Genomic DNA, 21616 nt, shown 5'->3' on the forward strand with positions numbered 1-21616 from the left:
AAGAACATGGGGTCTCTGTTTTTATATTTGGATTGTTATCTGCGATGAAATAAAAAGATGCCTTTAATTCGTAAATGTGATGAAACGTTATCAGGAGCGATCTTAATTTTAAACTTCTTGTGGAGCAATCAAAGATTCCAAAACATGGCTATAATTTTATTTTTATTATATGTAGGCAGGCAGGTAGGTATAGGGGTTCTATTTATATAGTTGTCTGTAAATCTCTAGACTTTATTCCATGCGTCTTTGACATTCGTTTATTTTTTAAATATATGTACATTCTAGGTGATGGTGCTATCGTGAATAGTTTTATTTAAAAGGAAGATACTTTATAGAAATTAATGATCCAAAATTTATTTAAGTGGTAGCGAATAGCCATAAAAACAACAACAACAACATTTTAGTGTAATTCTTGTCGTGATAACAAGGCCACTGTTTTTGAATAATCTATACACCTGATTATGATGATTTTGAAACTTTACTGATGCATTAAAAAATTATTCCACTAATAATATTATTAGAATTAAGATGTTACAGGCTTTTTTTAAGGTAAGCCAAAGTTAGGAGGGTATATGATATTTTCCATTATTTACATAAGTAAGGGCTTATGTTTGAATGTATATTTAAAAGATCACATTGAATTATAATCAAAAATCTTAGACATTCAAATTCTCAATATTAAGTTATACATACAGTGAATCGCAAAATTGATCACGCTTTTGTATAAAAAATGAAAATATTTTGTTTCAAGTCTAAAAAGTAGATGAAAAACTTCAAATTTCTTATGAATATTTTATTTGAAATATTAGAAATCTTTATATCAACTGAAATAATTGCATTTTCAAAATATCAAATATAAACAAAAAGAAATGTTCAAAGCTTGTTCGACTTGAAGTGTTTTCTTTTTCAAAAGCGTTGAATAGTAAATATTCTGTGTTTCCCCCTCTAGCATCAATTTCCGCTTGTATTCGATTGGGCATACGGTCAACCAAATTCTTACCAATCCCTGGGCTTAAATTTTCCCACGCTCTTTTTAATTTTTGGCCATAGTTCTGTTTAATTTGCAGCTTCTCCTGCAATGGACCAACACACCCCAGGATTGCGCTGGCCATGTCAAAATTGTATAGCCGTGGTTTGTTAACAATTTTTGGGTGATCTTGGTAGTATGCTTCGGATCATTGTCTTGCTGAAAGACAATTTCCGAAGCTTCAACCCACTCCTCTCGCCATCATACATCCCCAGATCATAACGCATCTCCCACCGAACTTCAGAGTAGGTTTAACGTGTCGAGGTTGTAACTTCTCTCCTGGTGTTTTCCATACCCATTCTCTACCATCCGAGCCCGAAGGCTCATTACTCATTAAAACGATCATGATTCAACTGCGACTGCAGTCATATAGTAAAACTTACTTTTGAGTAGAGGAGAATAAAACCCGTTAAAAACTGTTAGAAGAGAAAATTATGTAAGGAAAATTAAAATAAGAAAAAAATTACAATGAGAGCAATTTAAGAGAATTCGTATTTTGTTTATGACAAGCGTGACCAATTTTGTGATTCACTGTATATGTATGTACATATGTATTTGTTTGTATTTTATTTTTCAAGTCTAAAATATCATTCATTTAGTTTCTTTAAATTGTCCCCGTGATTTGATAGCCCTGTTGGAATTCAGAACAATATTGGGTGTTTTTAAATAATGTTAAAATAAAGCACTTAATACAAACTAAGTTGTGGATTGCTGATTCATGAAAATTGCAAAAATTCCAAGTAATGTTCTCCCATTTGCTTATTTGAAAATGTTGAAAAATTCTTTGATACAATCTTAATCCAGTGTTGGGTGAAAGAATATCTTCAGAATAAAACTAAATTTGTGGCATGGATCTAGTATGGATTTAGAAATAAGTTAAAAAAAAAAACATTTTCCATTTAAATATGCACTAATTTTACAATTACATATTAACTATAAATCTTGAGAATATTACGTCAACAATTGAATTTGAATTTGAAAATTTAAGGCTTCAACATAAGTGAAAAAAATGTTTGGCATGATGTACATGAAAATACAGAAAAACAAGGCTTTCGAATGCGAATATCATTCAATTAGTAAAAGCGTTGATGAAGGTCCAAGAACGTCATACTCTCTTAAGTGTGGTCTTCTTTCATTATTTTGTTTTAATTTTTTTTGTCAAAGCATTATATAGCTCGGGAACTAGTGACAGTAGCTTTTGAAAGTTTTATTCAAGACAAATGTTAAATTATCGTATAGATTTGTAGCTTGATAACAATAAAATCGAATTCTTTAGTTGTACCTGTGAGCGCTATATTTTTGAAGTGAGAAAAAAGTTGTATTTTTTTGTACCGTCTGCGAAGTTCGAAAAAACAAAAAGTTTTGAATTAATCCTAGATTTTTAGACAAAAACTAAAAAAATACTTTTGTATAACATTTTTAAGATTTCACGAAAATAAAAACTAAATTACTTATATCACTGTCATAAACTTATGTCGCTTAATTTGAATGTTTTTCTTTTTGCCCCAACTTTTCGGAAATCATCTTTGAAGACAAAATTGAGAATCAAGTTCTAGAAAGAGTAATGGAAAAGAAAGATCTTGGTGTTGTTTATGACCCTAAACTTAACTTTGTTATATATGTATATGTATGTTGTCCGGCTGCAAGTACAGCAGCGCTTTAACTCCTCCTGGAGCATAGTTCAGCAACAAGATCCTTCCACCTATCCCGATTCACCGCAACTGACCTCAGCTGTGGCCACGATTGAATACCTTGAGACCGAGCCTCCTTCAAAACTGATGACCTCCAAGTTGTCTTTGGTCTTCCATCGCGTCTATTACCCTGGGGATTCCATTGGACGGATTGTTTCGCTATATTGTCGCCCAGTTTCCTCAGTGTATGGCCTATCCAACGCCATTTCCGTTGCATGATGTCTACGTCCAATTTTTTCTGTCCGGCCCTATTCCACAGCTCAACGTTAGAAATGGTTTGCGGCCACCGGATCTTCAGAATAGCACAACGGTTAACGAAAGCTTGTAGCCTGCTACAGATGTTGGCAGAGCATTTAAATGTTTCAGAAGCATATAACAGCACTGATTTGACATGGTGAGTAGCGATATTTTGCTAGAGTTCCACACAGGAGAAAGGATTCTAAATGCCCCACGAGCTTTGTTTATTATACTGTTTACATCCAGGTCCTTTCCGCCATCGAGAGCTATAAAGCTTATAACAGATAATTAAACTGCTCGACCTCCTTTATGGTCCCCTGCCTTAGAATAACTTGTATGCTTTGGCCCGTGGCCACCTCTTTATTCAATTGCAGCAAGTGACTCATCTGATTTAAGCCTGCAGTGTTGTTTGCCATGAGACATATATATCGTCAGCATAATCGTATGTGGTTAAGTTTGTCAAACAGACTCCATTGGATACCGTGTCTTTCATTTGTACTCACCGTGGCAGCCATCACATCGTCAATCGCCAGCAAAAACAGAATTGGGTGACAAGACTTCTCTTTGTCTCACTCCTTCACGCCCATCGAAGAAGTCGGAAAGCTGTCCGTTGTGCAACACAAATCACCTTGCGTTATTGTACGATTCTTTAACAACAGCGAAAATTTTCTCAGGGATTCCTCGCTCGCCTCAATGAGCGATCTCCAGATGCATTCAAGATTGACCTGATCAAACGCCTTCTCAAAATCTGCGAACAATAGGTACAGCGGTGATTGGTGCTCAGATGATTGTTTGAGTATGATTCGCAAGGTGTTGATGTGGTCGACGCACGATCGGCCATTGCGAAACCCTGCTTGCTTCCTATTGAGGGTAGACTCGACCCTAAACTTAATCCTATCGAGAATAATAGTTGCCATTAACTTCGGAAAAACGGACAGAATTGTGATACCGCTCCAGTTATTACAGTTTTTGAGGTTTCCTTTCTTTGGTAACTTTACAATAAATCCATCCTTCCAGTCCCTTGGGTAAGTTTCACTCTACCAGACAGCCTACACGAGTTTAAGCAAAATTCGGGAAGCTGCATCAGGGCCTGCTTTTAGGCATTCTGCGGGAATACCAACAAGTCCAGGTGCTTTGTTTTTCTTTAGAAGATGTATCGCATTACTTATCTTTGCACTTGTTGGGAGACTGGTGTCGATACCCCTAGAAGATCTGCGCATGTTGTTTAATTGTGGATTTAATTCTGCATCATTTAGCAGCGCACAAAAGTGCTCCTTCCATCTTTGTAGCTGATCTTCTAGCGTCACTAAAAATTTGCCGTTCAAATCTAACACGGGATGGTTAGTGTAAGTGCTACTACGCTGTCCGACAATGACCTTAGTGATTTTATACAACTCTCTTGCTTCCCCTCTTCCTTCAGCATGTTCCGAGTTTTCCGCAAGTTTGTCCACCGAAGCAAACCCAGTTGCAAGTGATGGTCAATACCTGCATCATCCAACTTTTAGTTATTTAATCACTTGAAAATAGACGTAAAATGTTTTCTGTGATTTTTATAAGTGATATTTTATCATATCATATCAAATGCCCTTTTTTGTTGTCTTTAATAAATTTGTAAGCTTCATCGCGACAACTTTGAATACGTTGTTTGTTTCGAAAAGATGTACACAGAGTTAATTACGCGAAAAATGAACCAATAACCCGCTGTGTCAAAGAAACAAATTATATTGATTTTGTATTTTCATTTCAACTGATTTGATATTTTAATTATGTATGAACAAAATAATTATGTATTTTTATTTTATTTGTATATATTTTTCATGACAATTATATTTTAAGTATTTATATTTAACTTAAGTTTATTTAATAAATCGTTCACATATGTAAATATTTATCTAGTATTCTAATTGTAGATTTTTAAAACTCATATTGCTGAATAGATAAATATTTATTTAGGTTCGGTAAATACTAACAGGAACAATACTTATCCATAATAATAATAATCTAAATTAAATATTCTAAGCTGTTAAAGAACATAGTTTTAAATTAAATGAATTTTGGATTATCATTTATAGACTATACAATGGTATTTATTATATACCGAAATCAATTGATTGAAGGGGTTATTTGAATCATAGTTTGATCTACTAAATATATGGCACAACTGTAGTCTTACTTGTACGACTAAGAATAGACCTAATGGAGATGATATTGACCAACTAACAACGTCAAAGACGGACGAATTTTGTATGACCGAAACCAAGTCATTGGTCTTGCATTGTGTACACGTATTTAAATTTAAGAAAACTTTCTTCAACTTATAATATTACAAATTCATATGAGGCCCTCATACGTAAATCCTTTTTTATAATGAAATCCATAGATTTATTGGCGCCATTGAACAAGAACTTCTGAAAACTTGGATACAAAACTAAACCCACTGAAAACGAAACAAATTAACACTTAATGTTTGAATCAACAATCTTTTTGCTCTATTTTAACGTGTTAATTGTGTAAAATTGAACTTTTAGCCAAATCAACACTACACACAATTGCACAAAAACAATCCTTCAAATATGTACATATCTATGTACATATATTTTTCTTGGTTTCATCCAAGATCAAACCCCGGGCAAAAGGACACAAATGCGAGTGAAATCAAACGCTTCGGTGTCAAAAGAATGAAAACATAATCCCTGTGGCGTTCCCACATACGTTTCCGGACGCCCTGCCGGTAGACGCCACATTGTGTTTATAAATTTGTCAAGTTACTCACGAATAATCCAACCCTCTCTGACACTGTAAGATATGTTAGTTCTGCAACACACGCTCGATATTATGCTTTTTGTATCTTTATGTTCATTTTCGAAGCATGGTTCCTTACAACCTACCTTTATACAAAATACAAAAACAAAATGTACTGAACTAAAAAACTGTGTTTTAAAAAAATATATATTATGTAAGTTCTCGTATGCAATGTTTGTACATACATACATACATAAGTGGAAAAGCCAATATTTCTGTCAAGAGTTTTGTCAATAGCTTTTTCAATTGAGAGCAATGCTGTAAGATAGTTTTTTGTTGTCAATATTGTGTAACATATAATTATGATTGTTTGGTTTCTATAAAAAAAAAGAAAACACAAATATATAACTACAAATTATATCTGCGGGATTTCGAACTATACTTTTAAGTCTAAGGGTCTCTGAGTTGAATTTCCCATGAATCTTTATGAACCTTTACGACATAATTATAGGTATTGCTTTGGGGGTTGGCAATGTCAATAGTGTTTGCGAGTATTTATCCCTAAATCTTTGCTTTATAACAAAAGAATTGCATGCATGTCATATGTGACAGTTTGGAAGAATAGGGATTTGAGAATATTGTTTTGAAAACTGCTATATATGTAACAGTATTATCCAAAGGTTTATGTGGAAATTTATCTTTTCAAAAATATTCAAATTTTTCTAGATGACCACACAAATCTCTCGCTTTAGAAGCAATGTACCAAAAAGTATCGGGTTTAAGTAAGGAACATTATCTTAAAAATAATTTCTGAAAAAATAAAACAAACTCATGCTTGATTAACTTTTCTGGATGAATTTTGTTTACTTAAATATATTGTATCTTAATACCATAATGTAAAATAATGATAATGTTTCCCATACAGCATTACAACTTCAATTTCGTTTTTATGTTTGCAAGTCCAAAGTGGGAGACTCGAGTAAGTTTGAATTGAATTGAAGTTTTAATAAACTTGCTATCAATTTGGTTTTAAACAATTTCCGAAGTCCCATTTGTTCAAAAAGTTTTAATTAAAAAAAATGTCTTAATTTTTTAAGTATATTCAAGTAATGTATCGTCAGTTTTGTCCTGCAAAATGTTTCAATCGATGAGCGAGACTCTCCTTTTAACATAGTTGAGTTGAGATGTTGGCATCTCTAGGGAGAATAAAAAATAACAAAGTAGCGGGTTTGAATGGCATTTCTATCGAATTCTATAAGAATTCAACTCCTGAATTTCTCGAGCGTGTGTTGGGGTTATTAAACAAATTGTTTACAGAATAGAAATATCCGAGCTACTTTCGTTTGGCTACAATATTTCCTATATTAAAAAAGCGTAATCCGAGTTCACCAGAAAATTAAAGAGGCATTTCAAATCTGAGCTCAATAAGAAAACTGTTTGCACAAATGTTGTACATTAGGCTTATGAATTGGATTGAAAGAAATAATTTGATAAGTCGATATCAGGCTGGTTTCGAGTGATCCTTTTGCTCTCACGAGCGTTGTCAGGCGTTTTATCGACAAACAGAAGATCACTTTTATATAAGCTAGCAGTTATTGGTCTTTCAACCAAATTTATTCGGATTTATGAACAACTTTTATTTAACACTTCTGGTAATGGTTTCTAATGGTATATCTATGTCCACATTCTTTAAAACGGAAAAAGGTGTTCCACAAGGTTGTATATTGAGTCCTCTGATGTTCGTTCTTTTTATAAATGATATTGATTATGGCGATTTATCTTTGCTCTTTTCTGATGACCTAGTGGTTCTCTGATAACCCAGTGACATTGCAGCTTCAGATAAATAAACTTAAGCAATATTGCAATTCGTGGGATCTCAAAATAAACATTTCTAAATCTATAATTATGATTTTTAAACTTCAAGTCCGTTCAGATAATAATGTATGAAATTGGAAATTAGATGGTACCACTATTGAAGTTGCAACGAATATAATTATCTTGGTTTAACTATCACTCATAATTTGAACATCAAAAATCATATTAAAGAGAAACTGGTACTAGTCAAATCAGCTATAAACTCGATGTGGTCAAATTTTTTTTTTCAAGAAGCTTTGTGGACCCTACATCGAAATTTAAGTTTTTTGAGGCTACCGTGAACAATTGCTTTTGTTGTGGGAATCAAGTGTATGGATACCGATTTCTAGAGGATATGGAAGTTATTCAAAGACAATTTTTCAAAAGAATCTTCCGGCTGCCGCGTAGCACAAATAATTACTCCATATATGTCGAGTCCGGGCTTCCGCAAATATATGTTAGAAATTTAAAGGCCAAAGCAGACTATCTTATTAAAGTTATGCATAGACCTGATAGTAATCTGACCCAGCAACTCCTGCTTGTATCACTCCATTGGGGTTATTCCCCTTTTAGAAAATGGCATGCCTTTGCCAAAGCACAAAATTTAGCAATGAATCTAAATGCAAATAACAAAGAAGAATGGAGAAATTTACAAAACTAATCTCGATAGGGCTAGGGAATCACTTTCTAAGGCAACCTATAGCCGTCTTAATTTAACTTTAGGTGATTATAATTATTTCTGTGAGGACCTTTCTGCTTCTTCAAAATACGGACTGAAACTCTTGAGCTAAACTACAAGCCACATAGAACTAACATAGATGCAATTTGTTCACTCTGCAGCTCAAACCAAAACTATTTTACAAGAAATCCATAGACTTCATTTTGATAAAAGCTTCTTTTTATCGGAAGAATGGTTACGTGTTTTGAACGGGAAGTAAGGTTTTAAATTGCTGGTACGCTATGTCTCCTATGCAAATAATTACAGAAATCCTTATTTTAATCTGTTTTGAAGTATCTACTTAAATAAAAAAAAGTTTTGTTTTAGCCAAACTAAAAGCCCCAATATTCCATAACTTGAACTTCTTCGAGTTCGCCTTTTTCCGTTTTAACTTAAATAAAGTCCGTATTCTCCGAAAACTTTCCACTTCTTCACCACCTTCGGATTTTTAGTTTAAAAAAAAAAATAAACTTAAAGACTTTGAACAATCAGTTAAAGTACCTAATTGTTAATTGTTTTCTTTTTTCATAGTAACACATATTTATTGTTAACTATTCTTTTTCTTCTTTAAATTACTTTGCCACTTTAACAAAACAACATTTAAAAAGTTTATCACATTTTTGTTATATTATTTATATATGTTCTTTATTTTATGTTCCATAATTGTATACTCTTTTTTCTCAATGTAAATGCCCTGATAAAATTCGATAGACGGCTCTAATGCCATGCTTGTATGTTTTTTTCTATTGTAAATTTTTTATTGAATACAAATTTATCTATCGATCTATATTCAAGTATATTTTAAGGAAGGGAATTTTGTTGAAAAAAACTTAGTCCGATTAAAATGTGTCATGAAATAGGATAGATAAAGGTAAGCTGCAAAAAGATGTAGCATAGCTATGTGAGACTAAAATACAAGTTTTGACCTAAAACAAAGACTTTATATTACATGATAAGGCCTTAAAAATTTTCACTTATTAAAGTAGTTCCTACTTTCAGTAACATGTGAGATACGTGTACTTTTTTAAACAAGCAAAAGTACATTCTTCAAGAACACTGTTCTATTTAATTTTGTATTTTATTTCAAAAATGGTGTAGGACGGCTTCGGTGAGAAATCTCTAGAGTTAGTAAATAGTAGACATATTCCGGCAACAGAAAAGCTTAATCTTAAAGCCAACCTTGATCCATACAGTGTGAATACCGTTTTGAATCGATAAAAAAGATGGAAAAGAACCAAAGTCAACTTTATGTACTAAAACTTTTATTAATGCAAATTAAGTAATTGTAATTGTATCTAATTTAAATCTAGATTTATTGCCGAATACTTTCAAATATCATATACAAACATGAAAAAAAGTATTGGCACCATGTATTTTTAAAAAGTAACTTATTTTGTATTAAAAATGATTATTTTTTTTTTAAATTAGTTACTTATAATAATTTATTTTATGAATTTATTTATATTTTAATTCATTTTATAAAGTATGTGACAAAAACAAGAACATTTATATTTTTAAATACTTGACTGTTGGAAGCAAATTTTCTTTGCTAAGGGCAGTGTTTGGTTTTCGCCACAACAGTTCTCGACCATCATTCTCAGAGATATTAAATTTGATTATTTCGGAAAATATACCTTTGTCTCAAAATTCTGACTCCTTATTCACGTAAGCTTTTGCAAATTCCAAACTCTTTATCGTATTCACTTTACCAATAAACGGTTTTGGCCTTGGAATCCAGGAAAAGTAACCAGCATCATGTATTATGGTTGTATCGGTTTCCCAAATTGTTCGGAAATATCTACCGCTAGTTCATCAGTGGACTTGACTTTCGGATTATTTTATACAACTAACGACATACCTTCCTTCTTTCCTTGTTAACTTCCTGGGTCTGTCGCTTCTTTTGTTATTTTCTAAGCTGTCGGTTATTTTCTAAGTCCTTGAACCGTTTAACAACGCTGCGAACCTTATAAGAGCTTCTGTTGACAACACCCCGATCTAAAAAATTGATTTTATTTTCGAGTGAAGATCGAAAGTATTTTTTCTTTCACTATTGGTAGTTTTCTTATCCTTCCTTGTCATTTTTCCAACAATTGTTTATAAAAATTAGAAGAAGAAACCAGCATAACCACTTATAATTTTGTGCAATAATAACAAACTTTACTTGACAACGACTTTTGTTAAATAAGCAGCTATTATAGTAAAAAATAATGGAAAGTGCAAAAAAGGGTACATTTTTAGTGAGCAATTAGAGCCCGTGCCAATATTTTTTCCGTGAAAAACTGGAATTTTTTAAACCATTAAAATTTGTCTGTACTGAAAATGATGAAAAGTTGTGTTTTTATATAAAATTTATTGGAAAAATAACAAATAAAAATTATTTTAAATAAATTTAAAACATATATCTGATAAGTATTCTTTTTTTATAAGTAATTTAGTTTTAAAAACCATAGCTGTGCCAATAAAATCTTCGTTATGTGTACCTATACACTATCTTTTTAGCTTTGATATATAAACAATTTATTTTGCGCCTCTTATTTTAATTTACAAACAAACTCAAATATTTTAAATGAATAATACGTTTAACCGATTGTTTATGATTGCATTAAAATATTTATAATATGATAATTGAACGAAATCCTGTGTAAACAGTGTTTTAACTTGTATATGTTGGCCATATTTTGTATGCTTGTCAGCTTCTTAAGTTATAAGATACCATTTTAATGTGACGGACATTTTAAGTTTCTAATCCAGAGATTTTCATTTCGTGTTTACAACAGATAAAACCCAATGAAGTAGATATTCATTGATTTTTCATACATATATAAATTGAAAATAATGTCATTTCGTTATCATCTCAGTACTCGTAAATCTTAAAGGTGCCTACTGCCTACCTATGTCAAGGCTATACAATGTTCTTAACTCCACTTTGATGTATGCATTACATATCTCCATCTTTCCTATAGAATTTTTGAGGCGTGAACTTGAAAAAAGACAAATTTCCAACATTAATTCTTTCTTAGGTGAACCAAAAAAAAATTCATATACGCCTATAAAATCAGAATTTGTATCCATGCAACCGTGTTCCTCGACCCATCTACAAGATAAAAAATGTGATGAATACAGGAAGGAGCAGAAGACAGAAAAAAGTAAAAAAAAAAAAAACACTAGAATACGCACTGCCTTCTGCACTCTATGATAAATCGGTTAAGAAAAAGATAATAAACATGTGACCGTATCAGATTTCGAGCCACAAAAACATAATCATATATTAAAACATGTCTCTTTGACATTTCGCTTGCTCTTTTACATGGTAATAATCATAATTCATTTTTCTTCGTCTGCTGCTTTTTGGAATGTTAGTACAATCGTGAAAATTACGATCTCGACTGGAGATTTTGTCTGAAGTTAAGAAAAATGTTATGCAGAAAGAAAGGGAAAAATACTCGAGTATAAGCCAACAAAATACACAAATATATTTTATTTATTTTTATCATCATATTTATTTCACAGAATATTATTTACAAATTATATTTGTTGTTTGTTTGTGTTGCTTTTGGATTTTGGATGAAGGGAATTATTATGAATTTCGAGGTTCGGATTTAAATTGCTGCACCTTTGAGTCACTTTTTAAAAATTTTGTTTTTTGTTTAACAAAGTTGTATGCATGCATAGGTATAAAGGTAAATAAACACAAAATGTTTTCAGTTTAAATTTTGCAAAGTGATATCAATTAATGAACATAAATTAGGTACAAATGTAATCCTTTCAATAATGTAATGTTTTTTTTTTTAATTCGTTTTTAAACCTTGGTCATATCTTGAATAACTCAAACTTATAAATGCTAGTTCTTGATGAGATATGTTTGTTTTTGCAATCGCCAAACAGTTCAGTCTTAAAATAATTCTAAAAAGAAGCTGGGATGCGACCCATACTAATAACTTACCATTGTTGGCCTTTCAAATTTGCAAACAATGGCTCAAAATTTGAAGCAATTGTCAAGGATTTAGCAATTTACTTGTTGGAAATTTGATGAATGCTAAGCAATTTACTTTGGAAGTCAAAAATGTTGAACCTTTCTTTCGTTTTGCTTACTGTTAAATTAACCGTGTTTTGTTGGAAAATATATCTATAAAATAGTAGGATTTTACACTAATATCAAAAACAATATCCGCAGTATGAATACTACCGATAAAAGTTAGAGTAGAATCTTACTACGGAAGGGTTTTTGACATTTATACGAGTCTCGAATGGATCTTATGTGATTTCGTTCTCAAATTTTGGTACGATTGACATTGCATTCGTATCTCGATGGCTGTGTTCGTTAAGTAGTTGTGCATTTGGAATCACGTGTTTTCCATTGGGGACAAAAATCAATCTGTTACTGTTGATATTATTTATTTTTGTTTAATGAAAATAAACTAACTGGGCTTATTTAGCAAGAAACAAGAGAAAAGAAAATTAAATTTTGCTATGTTTCCACCAAAGGTTTATCTGAGTTTGGATTAAATAAATCTTTTTGGTGTTTCCACTATCAAGTGAGATAGTTTGATTCGTGTTATACAATGAAAAACTAAATAGTTCAGCACCATATAAGAATAAACGGACCATAATACATTATCTGTAAACCAAACTCCTTCACACAGGTTTTTCTTCACAAATTTTGACTCGACTCCGATCCCCGACCGGAATCGAGGCAAATCAAGCCCATTTGAACTCGATTCAGGAATATAAAGAATTTAGATGAGCTTCAAGCTCGCTTCAACACCACATGTTAATGTAGTAGTCTACGAACAAACCCCCTTCTTGAAGTTTTTATTTTATGTCAAATTGTTTGGTTAAAACTTTGAATTTGATTATCACATTCCCTTGATTTTGATAGTCAACTTTCAAAAATCAGCTGGTCGGAACTTCGCTATTTTTTTTTTGAATTTTTTGATAGATTATTCATTCTGGCACAGAAGATGCTGCAAACAGGTGCGAAGGCAGGACCGTTTACAGAATAACCAAAGAGCTGAGCACACAGCTCACACCTGGTGAAAGAAGTAGACAGTACTGTCATAAGTTCGGTGGATGAGCAAGTCAAAAGGTAGTAAGAACACTTTTCCTCGGTTTTAAACCGAATGTTTGCAAACAACTTGAATCCGAACCTTCTGAAGCCTGTAGAAACTAATCCCCGAATTCACATCGCACTTCCCAGTAAAGATGAGATCGTTGCCGCAATTAAAGCACTTAAGAACAACAAAGCGGTAGGACTTGCTAGAATTCCTGCAGAGCTTTTACAAGCAGCGCCAACATCATCAAGCGAACTGCTTCATCCGCTCTTAAAAGACGCCTTCCCCAGTGAGTGGAAGGTGGGAATTATCGTCAAGCTCCCAAAAAAAGGAGGTCTTACAAAGTGCCGAACAAGCAGGATTCCGCGCTGGTTCCTCCTGTATTATATCAACACCCTGTGGATCACTATTGAACAGTGCGTTGAATATCGATCTACACTATACCTGCTGTTTATCAACTTCGAGAAAGCCTTTGATAGCGTTAACAGGAAGTATATCTGGTTAGCTTTGCGGAGGAGAGGCATCCCAGAAAAACTAATTGCTATTATTAAAGCAATATATGATGGATCCAAGTGTCACGTTCTGCACGAGGGTAGGTTGTCAGATGATTTTGAAATCCGAAGCGGAGCTAGACAGGGCTGTATTCTGTCGCCAATATTGTTTTTGTTGGTGATAAGCGATGTACTGCGCTCAGCTCTGTCAGGTAACGGAGGGATCAAATGGACTTTGACATACTACGATGTTTGCTTACTCTCTCATAGGATCATGGATCTTCATCAAACAACAACAAGTGTGTAGAGAGAAGCAGAAGTTGTGGGGCTGAAAATTAATTCCGAAAAAAAACAAAAATGATCAGCCTCGGAACCCGACCATCCTCTTAAATAAATATTTTCTTGCAAACGGTGTAAAAAGTGGAGAGCTTTCAATATCTTGGATCCGCAAAGCAAAAGCGGCGTTCGGTATGATGTCAAAAATTTGGAGGAATAACTCTATCTGCTTAAGAACAAAGCTACGACTGTTTCGCACAAATGTCGAATCTGTGCTTCTTTATGGGTGCGGAACTTGGAAGGTTATTTACGCCCTAACAAGAAAGCTGCAAACATTCGTGAATAGATGTCTTCGTAACATCCTAACGATTTTCTGGCCAAAACGCATATCAAATGAGGTCTTTAATAGAAGGACAGGTCAGGAACCTATAGAATCTATAATACGAAGACGTAAGTGGCAATGGATTGGACATATGCTTCGAAAAGGTAACGACTACATTGCAGGCCGAGCAATGCAGTGGAATTCGCTCACACAAGAATGAAGAAGAGCTGGATGACCGAGAAGCACATGGCGCAGGACAGTTGAGGCGGAATTAGCTTCACTAGGCAAGAGTTGGAGGGAGCTCAAACACATCTCCAGAAACCGTACACGATGGCGCGTAGGCGTGATGAGGATCATAAACCAAGTTTAAATTCGTGGTTACAAATCCTACAAAAATAGGCCACAGATAGTATAAATCGTTTTAATTTGTATTGATTTAATTTTTAAGGATTTTACATTGTCCCTGTTTTTACTTTTGTTTTCCACAATTCTACGACCAAAACTTAATTCTCTTGAAAATTATAAATATTGGCAATTAAAATGTAAAATGCAAACTATTGCTAATGCAAGACGCTATGAAAAAATCAAGTGGAACAACATCCCCACAGATTTAAAGCAATCAAGGTGCTTACTTTCTCTAAGCAGATCACACATACATAAGCTCGATAAATCGGTGTCTATAACTGCATACTGTCTAATAGGCTAGGCGTATTTTCAAATACCTTTTGCAGAAGTTGTATTAATGAGAAAGAGGATAAAACAGTTCTTCACTTCCTCTGTATGTGCCCTGCTCTATCTCAAACACCCAAAAATTACCTAGGAGAATTTTTCTATAACAATCTAAAACGATCAATCATTTTAACTTAATTAGCTCTCACATTTCGCAAGGGATTCAAACTGGTTTCATTGATATTTGAAGAAAGCCTAAAGATTCATGTGGAATCACAATGGGACTTTAAACTGTATGTCCTACTCCATCACATACAGTCACTATAACCTACCATAATTAGTTGCTTCCAAACCTTGAAAACACCGCACGAAAATACTTCGAAATCCTGACAATTTTTGAAATCAGTAATTATTAGCAATTCTTTGATTAACTTGTCATTAAAACTACAGAATTATGACAGCTTTATATAATAAGCCATTGGGAAGGGAGGAATTTATTTTATGATCCGAAACATATAACTTTGGCAAATACGACTCTTTTTTTGTCATTTCTTTTTTGGATTCTATGGTTGGCCAACTGACATTGAACAAAGTTCATTCTACTTAATTCTTTTCAATTTTGAATGTATTTTAACTAACCATATTTTAAGCTTTATGTGCGACTTATTCATTTACAAAATAATTTCTTTCAACATATGTATGTAATATAATAATTTGAATTCCTTGATATTGTGTTTACATACCAAAATACAAAAGTCGCCTGTACTACACACTTCAAAGTAAATCCTTTTTTCCATTGCAAACAAATTTTAAATCTGCCACAAGAACCTCATGAATGTACTTTTTATTATAATCTACATTTATATTTTTTATCAGTTCCAAATACACATTGACAATAACAAAACAAAAAAATAATAACAGCCTTGGCTGATAGTGATTACCTCTCGTGTTTTCTTGTGCCGATTTTCAGAACCTGTCGATCCGTTTTTATCGTTGCTTATAGAGCTTCTGTATGATCACAATGATATTAATTATGTTACGCCAAGATAATTCAAAAGAAGAATCTCTCTGCGCGCTTTGGTTCAAATTATAATGACTATACCTACCTACCTACCAACTACTACCTAACCTACCTACCAACTTCCACAGCGTGCACCCACTAAATTATTTTCAATCGGCCCATTATTAGCAATGGGCTATAATTTTGTCTGATTTTGACGACTTTTGAAGAATCATGCGATTTGATAAATTAAATATGGAGTTGGAAGTATTTTTGTATTTTTCTTTTATATATTTTTTTTGATATTATTAAGCCTTGATAATTTGTATTACAAATATGCTTAACAATAATACAAACATTTTTGTACTTCCACAGACTTTTTGGTACCAGAAGATGTTCCCGATGCTTAGCATCTATAAGTTCATCGGAACTGGTAATGCGTGCGAGAGATTTAGTATTTCATGTGAATTGTTTCAGTTGCGCAATGTGCAATACACCGTTAAATAAGGGTGACCAATTTGGAATAAGAGATTCGGTGATATTTTGCAGGTAAATTATCAAAAAATTACTAGAAATGAAAATATTTGTACTTTATTTTATATTTGATTTGATTTTTCATTCACAGATTACATTATGGAATTTCCTTAGAGGCACAGGCAGCGTCTACACCTCTAGCCAATTCGTGCTCATACGGTTCACAATTTGGTTCACCTCCAAACGATTCGTCAAGTCCTAATGATCCAAATAGAATTGTTCCTGCCGGTTTGTACATGCCAGCTTCTCATGTCATATCGGGGCTTCCTCAGGCGCCAAGACAAAAAGGGCGGCCCAGAAAAAGAAAGCCAAAAGACATCGACTCTTTAACAGCAAACATAGGTATGTTGCTATAAACTAACAAAGGCTACTTTAACTGAAAGATCTATTAACTAAACTGTACTATATTTCTCATTTTCCTACAAAATGAATGCTTTTTGGAATTTCTTTTAATTAAGATCGTTAGCAATTTTATCTTTAATAAAACTTTGCACGTTTATGACTAACTGTGTGCAAGCTCTTGGTGGATAGGTATACAGTAGAGTAGGTACATATTCCCACGATGAAGTAGAGTGAGCATACATTTAATAGCTACAGCTCATTAAGATAAAACTGTTTTATATGTAATAAGATGCCAACGCCAACAGAAAAAATAATTGTTATGTTAGATGCATAATGGATTTGGTGTGTGATTTTTTCGTACCGAACACACATAAAACCACTTAAACATAGATTTCAAAGTGAAATTCCAAAGAAATCATCATTTCAAAGCAGTTTTGGGTATAATTTAAGTAAAATGTTTTGTTTTTTATGTTTATGATGGTTTTGTTAGCCTCAAGACGTTAACGATCAATATGATTTTCCCAAGATCAGTTCAAAGCCAAGCCAACTAACCAACCAACCAACACCAAGCGTGAAGACTTTTGCTTTGTACAAGAATTTCTTATCTTAACTGCAAGTTTTTTGATTTTTGCGCATCATGGCGCCAGAATTTTCTACCGGCACAGTTTGAGTTTTGAAAATAAAAAAGGCCTTCATAAACATGGCTATAAAATTGCTATAAACCTTTTTCGCATCAGATGTCCTAAAGCAAGAAGATGAAGCGTTACATATATGCAAACATACCAGCTTAACTTTACGATGCAAAACACAGTCGCGCCAACAACATTCATTTGATACCTTACTACTTCACGTGCAGTTTCTTTCAGTCTCATCGTAAAAACCAAAAACAACTTTAAATCAGTTTTATAGCTCTGAACAGACAAGATAAAATTTAATATTCTAAATTTGAACTGAAATCACGAAGAACGTTTTCCACGATTTGAAAAACAGGCTTTCATAAAATCAGTCTTTGCTGCGATTGTTGAAAGACACTGAATCCTGTCAACAGACCCCATAATCTTACGAATGTCTTAATAATAAGCAAATGAGTGATTCAAGGAATAAGTACTTGGTTAAATATTGAAGAGCATACAAAATATTAAAACACTTTTTTGCAATGTCGTCACATGTGACATATGCACTATGCAGGTATCTACTGTAGCTTATCATGTAGGGTAAGGCTGTTTATACGCGTGGACGGTATAATGATATTTTAAATAGCATCAAAAGTAGTTTTCTTTTCTTTTATAGTATGAAAATAATGCATTGCGGTGCACTGATGCGTAAACGTACTCTTTTGTTTATTTATTTATTGGGGGACAATTTCCAACATTTAATTAATGGTTTAATTTTTCAAAAACTATTATGGTTTTCTTCCCAATTTGAACCAAAAACAAATAATGGATATCTTGCATTTAACAAAAAAATTATAGCGTGATTTTTCTAAGGCGTTATAAACTTTAAAATCATAGATACAAACCAAAGCAAAGGGAACTTAGCCCTAATTAAATAGATAGTTTAAGATCGAAACCTTAATAAGCTTTATTTCCAAATTGAATAAGTCTTAATTACCAGTAATATTTGATTTTCTTCCCCAACCAAGTGTATCGGGTTTCCCAAACGGGACTTGACATCTTTGCATTTAATTTCTCACACTAATAGATAAGCAATATCAAAACTTTGTTTCTGCACATATTAGTAATGAAAGATATCGCTGATTTTCAGCGTGCATCGTGTGTATAAAATGATCCAAATTAGTCAATTCCAGTTAATTCTCAAGAATTGGGCATCGCTCATAACACATTATGACAGGTTTTGCGTAGGGAACGTGATAGACTCCCAAAAGAAGAGGAAACTGACTCAGGAAGAAATGATGTACCAAGATGATGAATTTTATATCAAAATCGTTTTGACGAAACTCATTTTTAACTTCCCATAGGAAGTTATTGTAATGGGTCCGATTTGTCAAATTGAAAATTTTGATATTTCTCAACGTTTCAAGGTCCCTAAAGTAGAAATAAAAGATTTGTAGGAAGATGCCTGTGTGTGCGTGTGTACGTACGTCCGTACGTTCGCGACGTTTTTTCGTGGTCCTTACCTCAAGCAGCAGAACATATATCGACTTCAAATAAATTTTTTTTTATAAATCACCTCAAAAATTTTACGAATGCAAACTGATTTTATCTCCAAAACAACGTGCAAAGAAAAATAACGTCTGGAAAAATATCTGGCAGAATTCTGAGAAAAATCTAATTGACGGTTTTTCTTATAAAAAATAAAAGCCTAAAAAAAAACATTACTCGAAGATATTAAAAATTGATTTTCGACTCAAATAAATTTTCAAAAATTTGTTTTTATGGCTTCCAACTAATTTTATCTTATAAGAAATATTGTTTTTAATATTTTGAAATAAATCGAACAGACATTTTTTTTTACAAAAATTAAAAATCTAAACAAAAAAATTAATACTAGTTGGTCAAAATTGATTTTCAACTCAAATATCTTTTCAAAAATTTGAGATTATGGCTTCCAACTTATTTTCGCTTATAAGAAATATTGTTTTCAACATTCGTTAAAATTTTGAGAAAAATCGATTTGACAGTTTTTTTTCAAAAAATAAAATCCTAAACAAAAAATTAATAAAACTTGTTAAAAATTGATTTGAGATATTCGACTTAAAATCTATTTAACAAAACTAGATTTTCAAACTAAACTATTTCTTTATATGAAAAATATTGTTGGTAATTTTAATTTTTTAACAATAATTCAGCTAACAAATTTTGTAACCCAACACGAAAACCTACAAACTTTTAAGCAAGACAAATAGACACGGGATGGGAAGTTATCAGTGTGGGTCTCACCCCAGCCTCTTTTTTTATTTTGTGTATAGTTCCCTGGCTTTAGGGATTTGCTCCACATTTTGACTGTTGTTTTAGTCTCATAGTCATAACTTTTCTACCTGCGGCATTATTAAAAAGAATGCTTTTTTTCATTTCTTTAGCATTTTCTTACCCCAAATGAAATAAGCCAATCTTAATTTTTGTCTACTCAAGGCATTCATGCCTTGATAAAACATTTATTTGGTGTATGAAGACAAAACTGCTTCAGGAACCTTTGTAAACATGAATAAAATAGATATTTTAAATCATTAACATTTTTTTTTTAATAATTTAATTAAAGCAAATTAACATTTTCTATTTAACAAAAGCTTAGTTAATTATTTTTTTTTATTTTTCAGATCTAAATTCCGAGTATCTTGATTTTGGACGTGGTTCGCATATGAGTTCATCATCGCGCACAAAAAGAATGAGAACATCGTTTAAACACCATCAGTTACGAACAATGAAATCCTATTTTGCTATCAACCATAATCCTGATGCAAAGGATTTGAAGCAACTTTCACAAAAAACTGGCTTACCCAAAAGAGTGCTTCAGGTAAAATTTGAACTAAACTTAACTGTCATATCTCTGACTTAAATGATTATTAACATTTTGTATATCTTTTCATTAGGTTTGGTTTCAAAATGCAAGAGCAAAATGGCGTCGCATGATGATGAAACAAGATGGCTCAACTATGAACGATAAGGGGGATGGGCCCTTGGACCTAGACAGTTTCTCTGCTCACAGTCCATCTTTTATCTTGGGAGGAACATCAAGCCCACATAATCTTGATTAATATAACCGACCAACACGTTTTACCTCAGCATTATATTCATTATGATTATGCAACATTTATCATAGATATGATTAGTTTAACGATACCATGAGTAGAAAATCAAATAAAGACTTATAAATAAATCATTGTGAACGAAAATTAGGAACATGACTGCGCACATGAGAAAAATGACAACAACTACTAAAAACCCATAAAATAAACTTCATTGAGATTCCCATTAGATAACGAAAATCGCAAAACAAAAATAATATCATTAAAGCTCAATTAAATTAATTAAAGTGTAAAACAAAAAAAAAACATTTTAAAATCATCTTTTCTGTTCCTTATAATCTTAATGCGGATTAACCCTCAAGATAAGTTAGATATCTAATTGTACCATTGTTTCCCTTAAAAATGGGTATCTTAAAATTTATTTAAATCAAATTCTTCGATCTCTATATTTATTTTTTTTTCTATCAGGCAAGCAGGAAAATAGCAAAACAGATATTAATCACATTTGTTTTAGGATGTTAAAGTTTAAAATTCTTATAATTTATAAGAAATGTATTTATTATTTTAGTTGTATTTTATTAAAAATAAATTTAAAAGAATAACTTTCCTGTAATATTCTGTATCAGATGCTTTTTCGAGTATTCAGAAATATTTTTTGGATTTGTGTAAACAAAGTCCTTAATTTAAAAAAGAAAAAGAAAATGTGAATAAATTTACTAAATTGAAGTGTGTGTAAGATTTAGAAATGTAGGTACCTACATACATATATATCCAATACCCCAAGGTTAGTTTAAACAAAAAAATTATGTAAGTATTTACAATAATGTATTATAAAATTATTAAAAACATATTGTTTTAAGTTGTGTAATTTTAGGCTAATAAATTATTTACAATAGTTGTAAAACGTTTGTACTTATGGATTATTTATAATCGTTTTAGAAATAAAAACAAATCTT

The 21616-nt window shown here is 32.3% G+C and overlaps 1 protein-coding gene across 2 annotated transcripts in view; it reads left to right on the forward strand.

The window, feature by feature from the left end:
- The window catches only part of LOC129951698 (protein apterous), a 61558-nt gene extending 39942 nt beyond the window's left edge, over positions 1-21616 (forward strand). Inside the window, exons 5-8 of one of the 2 annotated variants that reach the window (XM_056063991.1) lie at positions 16454-16627; positions 16704-16954; positions 20232-20428; positions 20505-21616. In XM_056063991.1, coding sequence (XP_055919966.1) covers positions 16454-16627; positions 16704-16954; positions 20232-20428; positions 20505-20669 — 787 coding nt within the window. In that variant the 3' untranslated portion in view covers positions 20670-21616. The remainder of the gene's footprint in view (positions 1-16453; positions 16628-16703; positions 16955-20231; positions 20429-20504) is intronic. The other variant, XM_056063990.1, reaches the window with a different exon arrangement.

The sequence above is a fragment of the Eupeodes corollae genome, chromosome 3 (genome assembly GCF_945859685.1).
Source record: "Eupeodes corollae chromosome 3, idEupCoro1.1, whole genome shotgun sequence".
Classification (NCBI taxonomy): domain Eukaryota; kingdom Metazoa; phylum Arthropoda; class Insecta; order Diptera; family Syrphidae; genus Eupeodes; species Eupeodes corollae.